Here is a 10,784-nt window from a genome sequence, read left to right as displayed (position 1 = left end):
CAATCCTACTATTCGTTGGTAAAAGAGTAGCCCAAGTGTTGGCGGTGGGTTGTGATGACTAGCTGCCTTCCCTCTAGTCTTACACTGATAAATTAGGGACGGCTAGCGCAGAGAGCCCTCGAGTTGCTTTTCGCGAAATTCAAAACAAACAAACGAACATTGTTACTAGGAGAAAAACTCGTGCTTTATGTACAAAATATTTTTTTCTTTTATGTGTAGTATGTAAGTTTTGTACTCGAATGCACAAGTTCGTAAAATGTAAAACCAATCAGAATCACTTCTACATTTAAGTGACCTGCTTAGACTGCTCGCGTATAAGGTTAGGTATGTAGAGTTCTGAACGAATTTGATGGCCGTGCGGGGCGTCTCGATGACTGCGAGGTTAAACCTATTCCACAAAGATACTCACCAAATACCTCTAGTACAAAAGATAATTTTTACCGATTAGTTCGATCAAAATTGATAAACCGATCTACTTATGTAGTAAGAGACACCAGATCTAGCGACGCCTTGAAAACCTGGGTGTCTGGAGTAAGTGTTAAACTCAGTGATATTACTACCAGATCCGTACTCAATAGTCTGCCGGTACCAGTATTCTAGGTGTCTATAAACACATTCACACACAAAACCTTAACACATAAACACTGCTGTCTGAGATGAGGTTCTGAGGGATGACAGATCCTCTTCCCAAATACCCTTCCTTTTACAATGCATAGTACTATTTACATGTACACCATCCCTCCCTTACCCATATGGTGACGTCGTCTGTACTGCCCTCCTCCTAATTTCATGTTTAGATAATTTAACGAAGTTTAAAAAGCTCCCACTTATGCACACACGTTACTCTTTTTAATTATATAGATTTATATATATATTTTATCTTCATAAACATTAGGTTTTTCGTGCACTATCTGTACTCTCCTGTTACCCGATTCTATAGCTAAAGAGTAAAGGGTGTCAGATGATAAGCTTCTGTAAAACTACACTGCCAAAGCCTTTTAATGGCCTTTCATTAGTCACAAAACGTTGATAGGGGAGGAGGACTACATACAATCTTGCATATACGGATGTCAAGTTCTTCAAGAAACACGAAATCTACGATAATGTATGAAACAAACCACTGATTTTTATATGTTCTGTAAGCATGTTATACTGCATTAGTTCTTTAATGCTGCTTTCATTAACAGTAGCGGTTAGAATTGTTAATATATCTATTTATTTATTGTTATTGTATTTTAATCATATAAATTATTTTATATTGTTAGTTTAGTATATGAATTTAAAACAAACCTGAATCTAGCTGGTCGAACTTTGTCAGGTATTACTGGGATTACGGCCGAAAACACCGCTAACAACAAGGGTACCTAACTGGTGAAACATATACGTGCTAATCTTTATAACTTCAAATGTAAGAACAGTATGTTTAATCTACTTTGCTATAAAATGAAATAAAACATTTTTTTTGTGAGTGTACGCGTCCATCCAGTTTATTAACAAGCCCACCGAACATGCTCGCCCTTTCAACTGTGCAGGCTTTGTAATGTGAAGATCAATCCCGCTATCCGTTGGTCAAGAGTATCCCAAGAGTTGGCGTGGAGTGGTGTTGAGTAGCGCAGATAGCCATCGAGTAGCTTTATGCGAAATTCATATACAAACTATCTAATTAACAAGCCATTTCACCAAGTGACTTTGGACAAATATTTAAAACTCATCTGATTATGGATAATGATTATTCATGAAATTTTACAGGGTAGAGTCGGTAGACGTCTTATCAGACTGATAGTTTTAGATATTACTGATACACGATAATTCTTAGCCGTTTTCAATAACATTACGACCCCCAGTGGCACAGCGGCATGTCTGTGGACGTAATACGCTAGAATCCTGCTTTCGATACCCGTGGTGGGCAGAGCACAGATAGCCCATTGTGTAGCGTTGTGCTTAATTACAAACAAACAAACAATAACATTAAAGGAATCTTCGAGTGCATCAAATCAATAACTTTATTTTCGATTGAAACCTAGAACAGATAAAACTATTGGTTGATTTTTATGTTTTAAGAGAGATTTTTTTAGTTATTATTTTTTATGGAAAAAACGTGTACAAGGTTATACATTCGGTTTGAACAAAATAATCACTAGGTAAACAATTATGTAATATATATTCCTCCATGCTTATATATCTCCCTTGTGTCAGCAGTATGTTTATGGTGGACAGAGCGTAGATAACTAATTGTGTATATTTTTTTTGCTAAAAAAAAAAAAACTTTCAAAGTAATGCCGATACGTGGCGCCATCTAGAGGATTAAGTATTGGAAATTTACATTAGTTTCCAAGAGAGGTCGCGGTAGCCACGCAGTCTGCACTGTAATAATGTTACATGTATGCAGATTAAATAGATCTGATTCAACAAACATCTAGTTAAACCCACAACTCAAAAATTAATTTTTAATGGGTTTCTGGCAAAAGTAGGATATATTATAGGTAGTTTAAGTTGATTTCGTTGTAATCTGTAACCCACAAAAATTAACATATACTTTCTGAAATGCCATACTTCTACATGAAACACATATGTGAAGGTTTATGGGTGAAAGAAACGGTTGAATTCGGTTGATTAGTGAGGGAAGAGTTATATTTTAAGTTGGTGTAATTAATCGCTGTAGTCCTCTCATCTAATAGAGTTAAAACGAAATGCTTTCCGAATGTTATCCTCCATGGTTCACATTCACATTATAAGAATGTTTTAAACTAAAGTAATAAGCACTTAGAAAATAGGTATAAACGCAGAGGAACAAAATGAGTGTTAGTAAGATCTATGACAACGTGATTTAAGCTTTTACGCAGAGAGGTCATTATTTCCTTGAGCTTTAAACTTGAAATAATAAATAGGCGCCCTCTACCAAGCAACTGGAAGGTCTTCTAGTACTTCAACTTTGGATATAAATTTTGTCAAACATCATGCCACTGAGAGCAACTTTTTTGTTCTTTTTTTTTTTTCTACTGTGAAGTTCACTTTACTCCTGAAGCTTCCATGGTCCTCTTGGGGCCTGTAGAACGAGATTTTCTGGAGGATAAAGTGTACAGTACAGAAGCAAAGAAATTTAATGTACACAAGTGCTTTAGTCATCTGTTTCCATATTCTCCTTGCAACGCTTAGAACAACGCTTGACGAGAACTTACAGGAGCCAATGAGAAGGTTCAAGATATTAGTTTAAAAAAATACTTGTAAAATAATACAACAATTTTGATGATACAGTAAAGGCCCAAAGATATCAATAAATTCAAATCATAATTCAGTGCAGCCATTATGAGCTCTCTCTGTTCGAATTATACTTGCATAGAATACTAAGATATTTACTCCTTGTGTTTTTCAGTTACACTCATTACTTCTGTAAGCTATAACTACAGCAGACAGTTGATACTAGTTAGTTAGTATTACACGTTTATATTCATCAAAATAATTCCACATTTCAAGTTATTTCATACTTAATTACAGTCTTAACTTTGTTTCTAAAGTATTATTACGTAATATACACAGTGCTTAATTCTTGGGACACTGTTGTATTTACAGCAGCAACTTTGAGGTGGTAAATGATCAATTTACAATCGTGAAGTGTGAGAGTGTATAAAAACACCAGTGAAGAGTCAGTTATCAGTATTTTAGTTATAAAATAACACTCAGATGTGAGCATATACTTTTTATATCCCCCCCCCAACAAATTGGTAATTTTGTTTTGTAGTTATAATTTTTTACAATAGGAACTGAACGAGTTTTAGTATTACACATAGATGTAAACCGATGTGACGTACGCACTATAAAAATATAAAAACAGTTTTTCTTTTTGTTTGCTAGAATTACCTTTTTTTGCGATGACACAGTGCGAACTGACATGGCTCTAAGACTAGTAAAAACGTGTACCTTTTTGCGTTACAGCAGAGAGAGAGAAAAATATAAAAAAGTTAACGCCTTCACTGAGACGACACTATGCTATTGCTTCGTGGTAATACAGGACTTCTGGCAAGGTTCGCATGTCTACTGGCTTTGTACCAGGGCCCGTTGACACGGTTTACTTTGTATGTCGCTCTAGACTGACTTGCTCCCCCTTCGCCTCCCCCACCTACCCCTCCTCTCTCTCTCTGCACAAGCGGTTTTGATTCTTGACATCTACAGCAGAGCAGAGTAAGCAAAGAGTGCGTCAGACGCTGTATATTAATGCTAATTTGTCTTAGCCGACCGCTTATGATTTAAGACGGAAGGCGGAGCTTGTTTCAATGGTTATGACGAAACCTGCTCACTCTGTGCTCAGCTATCGCTGAACGCCGAACAGCCAATGTTTTTGTGGCGAGGAATTAATATGATTGGCCTAGGCTGAATACACCTCGCGACCATCCCCCGAGAGTGCAGGCACACAACCGAAGCAGACGGCCGGCGACCTTCGCTGTTACACTTGCCCGCTACAAGTGGACGGTTTCGCTGAACACCATAAGCTTAGAGGACGGGCGGGCCTGAACAGACGAGAACTAGGGCTCGATACGGAATGACACATCAGTACACAGTGTTGTGAGCTGTTGACACGACCGCGCACACTTAGACCGCTTGTACCTAACATTGTCACGAAGCACGGGAGGCGGCCGAAACAAGGCGCGTGGAAGCCTACCACCTGTCCGCCCTTGATTATAGTGTCTGACCACAGTCCAGTGTAGAACTGACTTGTGACTACTTGCTCTAGTGTGGCACAGAGAACTGGCCACTTCATGATCTTGCAGGGGCTGTGAACCATGTCATGTTCACAGTTTAGTTTTAATAGTGCATCAGCTAACACTCAGGTAAGCTTTCTTATGGAATAGTTTAGAGTAAGCTCGTATAACCACATTTATAGAGAATGGTATAAAGTGATAATCCGTCAATGTACAGTGTATCTTCAAAACACGCTGGGTAGTTCGGCATAATCAGAGTTCCAGGAAATTTACGTACGTGTCAGTTTAAAAAGCTTCATTGGGTTTAAAGTAACCACAGTTTGATTTCTGTTTTGCAGTGAATAATCGTCATATAAATAAAGGGAGGAGGGGAGTCAGGTTTAGTCATCGTACGAAGCTTTTGCACGTGTATGAAAGTGATCATTTAGAATGGTTAAAACTTCATGACTATGTCTGTGATCTACAGGTTTTATATTGAGAACATATATAGTTTTGTATTATGTTTTTTGAAGTAGATAAAATATACACATATGGAAATATATATATATTTGGTATCTTGATTACTTTACTATCAATGTCACTGGGGAGAAAATATTATATCAGATAGTCAATTATTGTTTCCATGCCACAATCTACCAATAACTGTTGTACTTGAGGTGGAACTAGTGTATCAGATAGATATTGTTTCCATAACATATCCTGATAGCTGTTGTTGTATTTGAGGTGGAACTAGTGTATCAGATAGATATTGTTTCCATAACATATCCTACCAACTATTGTTGTACTTGAGGTGGAACTAGTGTATCAGATAGATATTGTTTACATAACATATCCGACCAACTATTGTTGTATTTGAGGTGGAACTAGTGTATCAGATAGATATTGTTTCCATAATATATCCTACCAACTATTGTTGTACTTGAGGTGGAACTACTGTATCAAAACATCACTTATTGTTTACATAACATATCCTGATAGCTGTTGTTGTACTTGAGGTGGATCTAGTGTATCAGATAGATATTGTTTCCATAACATATCCTACCAATAACTGTTGTACTTGAGGTGGAACTAGTGTATCAGATAGATATTGTTTCCATAACATATCCTGATAGCTGTTGTTGTATTTGAGGTGGAACTAGTGTATCAGATAGATATTGTTTCCATAATATATCCTACCAACTATTGTTGCACTTGAGGTGGAACTACTGTATCAAAACATCACTTATTGTTTACATAATATAACCTACCAACTATTGTTGTACTTGAGGTGGAACTACTGTATCAAAACATCACTTATTGTTTACATAATATATCCTACCAACTGTTGTTGTGCTTGAGGTGGAACTACTGTATCAAAACATCACTTATTGTTTATATAGCATATCCTGATAGCTGTTGTTGTACTTGAGGTGGAACTAGTGTATCAGATAGATATTGTTTCCATAACATATCCTACCAACTATTGTTGTACTTGAGGTGGAACTACTGTATCAGATTGTCTGTTATTGTTATGTGACATATTTATATGCCTATTATTATCCCTTAGGACGTACTATTGCATCAGATTGTTAGTTATTGTTTGCATGACTGATCTTTGCCACTATTATTATCCCTGAGGACGTACTACTGTATCAGATTGTTAGGTATCATTTACATGACATATCTTTGCTACTATTACTGTGTCTGAGGACGTACTACTGTATCAGATTGTTAGTTATTGTTTGCAGGACAGATGTTACTTACTATTATTATGCCTGAGGATGTACTACTGTATCAGATTGTCATTTATTGTCCAGCTACTATTGTTGTACTTGAGGAAAACTACTGTATCATATTTTCAGTTATTGTTAAAGTTACATATTTGAACAACTGTTATTGTGCCTAAAAAAGGAACTATTGGATCAGATTGTCTGCCGTTATTTCAATGACATTGATACAGCTTAACTCTTGTTGTATCTGATGAGAAACTAGTGTATCAGATTGAGAGATATTGTTTTAATAACATTACCATATCTTAAGTACTGTCGTTGTAATTGAGGAAGACTTATAAAGTGTCAGGTTGTTAGTTATTGGTCAATACAATATGTTAACTACTATTGTTATGTCTGGGAAATAACTGATTGTATAAGATTGTCAGTGATTGTTTTAGTAGAGTAATTATATTAATTCACCTTTAAATCTATGTTTATTGAATATTACTCTTATTACTAAACGTTGTATTATAAAACCAGACTGGTTTAGCAGTACTTGATGTTAGCTTCGGTGGCAGTATTTTTAGATCTGTGTCATGTAGGGCTTACATCTATTGTGCTTCTTCGAGACGGTATCTGTGTTAGGTGCTATGATGTACAGAATTTTGGAGAACTGAAATGATGCTATATCGTATTCAAACACCTTTCATGTGTTCCGCGTTAAAATGATCTTTCTAAGACTATTATACCGGAATTGTGGTAACATAATTTGGTTTACAGATAATGTTGGAGGATTATTTCTGACTTATATATAAACGTGCGTTACAGATCCATTTCAAGGGCCACCTCCCATTTAGGTTTCTGTTACAGATTGTGTTCGAGTGTTATTTCAGATCAGAATTTGTGTTACACATTGCTTTCAAGAGTTACCTCTGAATTAAGGTTGTGTTATAGATTGTGTTCGAGTGTTATTTCAGATCCAAGTTTGTGTTACAGATTGTGTTCAAGAATTACTTCAGATCTAAGTGTGTGTTACACATTATGTTCGAGTGTTATTTCAGGTCTAAGTTTGTGTTACAGATTTTTGTTAAATAATTACTTTGAGTTAAGTGCGTGTTAACAATTGTGTTCAAGAGTTACTTCTGCTACGTTTGTGGTTCGGATGGTGTTCAAGAGTTATTTATTAGATAACTTTGTGTAACCTATATTTTACAAAGGCGTGAAATTCCTTGTTAGATTTACGTTACAGATCATTCTTTAATGCTACTTCTGAGTTAGAGATCTTTATGAAGACATCGTTTATGAGGACTTCTGTGTTAAAATTGTGTTTTAGACATTGTTCTCGAAGCCTGGTGCGTTACGTTCATCGAGTTATCATTCTAACGTATTAGTCCGTAAAACTGAGTTACTTTTTGAATGCTAAACCACATAGTGTTGGGGCTACTTGGGTCTGTCTCATCAGTCGCAGTTATCTAGAGTCGTGTAAGATATGTTCAGCAACAACTGCACTGTTTTGAGCTATTGTTTATACATCTATGTGTTATTGTTCTACGCAGCAGAGAAATTTGGTTTTTTTCTCCCTGAGTTCAATGTTCTTAATCACGTTGTCAGAAACGCTACAGTAACATGCAACATGGGTGTGAAAATTCACTTCAAATGAATTATACGGCCATATATATGATGATACATATAGTGTTTACGGGCATATATAACAATACTTATAGTATTTGGGGCTATATACAAGGACACGTGTAGCTTTTACGTTTATGTAAAGGTACATATGCTTTGTATGACCATATATATAACGATGCATATAGTGTTTACGCCACAAATATAAGAATTATATAGAATGTGTACGGCTATGATTATATATATACGTTGTGTGTATAGCCATAATAATTAAGATATTCATATGATGATTCAATTACGGCTTTTCAATGTTGCTTTTCTTGAAGTTTTAAAACAGGACTATAATTATAGATTATTACACTAAAACGTTATTTTTTTTGGGGGGAGGGGTTATGACGAAGACACCACCTTCTAGTATACCCTCTCCGAAACTGGGGATATTTTTCGACATGTCTATTCTTTGTAATGAAGTATTTTAGTTTTAGATTTTAAACATACTTGGCGTTATAAAAAGTTACAAGGGGTGAAATTAAAATGTTTTTTGTTTAGAAAAACAACAACAATCTTTTGATAAAAAAGAATCATTTATATATGTATATATATATATATATATATATATGTATATTGTATGCGCCATTATCTCCTGTTGCAGTCATGTTCGAAATGACTGAACTGGGCCAGGGGCAATTCTCAACCCTTTGTAACCAGCCTACTCCATTAGCCAACAGATTTAGTGACTATACTGAGATGTCCTGCTGAACATACATCAAGATACCGGTGGTGGGCTGGCCACTTGTTAACCCCTGAAACGTTTCTTTGTTCAAGCTTACCCACTGAATGATTGCCAGATCAAACGTAGGATTGGTACCGGAGACGGGCGACCTTGTACCTGAATCTAGGTAGTGACGGGTCGTCAGCCTGTCTGTCTGTCTGTTAGTTATCTCTCTTCGCTGTATATTTGCCCTATCCCTGATGCATCCTGTGGAGTGCTGTTTTAAACATCAGTGTAGTTTCATTGAAATTCGCGAAGAAACACTACAGGATCGCATATCTTCCTTTCAGCTAAGTACGAGATTTTAGGGGTTTTGGTAAAGGATGAACATTATTAAACTTAGGGGTTTTGGTAAAGAACGAACATTATTAAACTTAGGGATTTAGGTAAAGAATGAACATTATTAAATAACAGAGATTAGGGTTCCCCTACTGAGCACTAACTATGGTATGGTGTAGGTTTCCCCTCCTGAACACTACCTATGATATGGTGTAGGTTCCCCTCCTGAACACTACCTATGATTAGTAAAGGTTTCTCCTCCTGAACACTACCTATAATATGGTGTAGGTTTCCCCTCCTGAACACTACCTATGATATGTTGTAGGTTTCCCCTCCTGAACACTACCTATGATTAGTGAAGGTTTCTCCTCCTGAACACTACCTATGATTAGTGTAGGTTTCCCCTCCTGAACACTACCTATGATATGGTGTAGGTTTCCCCCGCTGAACACTACCTATGATATGGTGTAGGTTTCCCCCGTTGAACACTACCTATGATTAGTGAAGGTTTCTCCTCCTGAGCATTACCTATGATATGGTGTAGGTTTCCCCTCCTGAACACTACCTATGATATGGTGTAGGTTTCCCCTCCTGAACACTACCTATGATATGTTGTAGTTTCCCCTCCTGAACACTACCTATGATTAGTGAAGGTTTCTCTTCCTGAACACTACCTATGATTAGTGTAGGTTTCCCCTCCTGAACACTACCTATGATATGGGTATTTATATTCTTGCAAAAGAAAAGTTGAGCCTATTATTACATAACGTGGGCTTAAATGTTTTTATTCTACCATTAGAAAACTTAGAGCTTAAGAAAACCTGAGTACTAGATTTCACTGAACAGCTGAATAGCCTTAAAACTTTATTCTAGCTAGCAGGAGTAGAAAAAAAAGGAAGAAATAAAAGCACATGCATTTCCAAAACACCACTCCCAGCCATTTTATACACTTAGAGCCAAAACATCACACCTAGCCATTTTATACATTAGAGCCATATAAAAGCTCATACAGACAAAAACAGAAACAAATAATACCGTATTTAAATTAAACACCGACGCCACATCGAACAGAACATCCGTAAAATGAAGCAGCAACCACACCAAGAACTTATGTAATTCGAAACAATTAACACCAACAAAACAAACACCAGGAAAAAGCAACATACAAAACAAAAAACTTAATAAAATTACATCAAAATAAAAGATCTGTAACATTAAACAACGAATACATACAAAGTAGAGCAACATCATCGTAAAATGAAGCAACAACGACAAATAAAATGAACCAATAACGACACATTTAATATAATATATATATACACAATGAAATAACATAAAGAATAAATAAACTGAAGTAACAGCTTACTGCACTGAATATCCATAAAATGAAGAAACAACGACAAATAAAATGAACCAACGACGACACCTGTAATATAATATATATATATATATACAATGAAATATCAATAACATAAAGAATGAATAAAATGGCTGTAAAATGAAGTAACAGCTTACTGCACTGAACATCCATAAAATGAAGGAACAACGACACCCAAATAGCACATCTGTAAAATGAATCAACAACGATATCTGTAATATAATATATATATATATACAATGAAATATCAATAACATAAAGAATGAATAAAATGGCTGTAAAATGAAGTAACAGCTTACTGCACTGAACATCCATAAAATGATGGAACAACGACACCC

General features: G+C 35.9%; 1 protein-coding gene across 1 annotated transcript in view; it reads left to right on the top strand.

Moving 5' to 3' along the window:
* Nucleotides 1–4,269: 4,269 nt before the first annotated feature.
* Nucleotides 4,270–10,784, top strand: part of LOC106457741 (iroquois-class homeodomain protein IRX-6-like) — a 31,563-nt gene continuing 25,048 nt past the window's right edge. The window contains exon 1 of the mRNA XM_022383760.1: nucleotides 4,270–4,826. Coding sequence (XP_022239468.1) covers nucleotides 4,779–4,826 — 48 coding nt within the window. The 5' untranslated portion in view covers nucleotides 4,270–4,778. The remainder of the gene's footprint in view (nucleotides 4,827–10,784) is intronic.

This window comes from Limulus polyphemus, unplaced genomic scaffold, assembly GCF_000517525.1.
Source record: "Limulus polyphemus unplaced genomic scaffold, Limulus_polyphemus-2.1.2 Scaffold368, whole genome shotgun sequence".
Classification (NCBI taxonomy): domain Eukaryota; kingdom Metazoa; phylum Arthropoda; class Merostomata; order Xiphosura; family Limulidae; genus Limulus; species Limulus polyphemus.
Note: the sequence above shows the minus strand (reverse complement) of the source record. Positions and strands in the feature narration are given on the sequence as shown.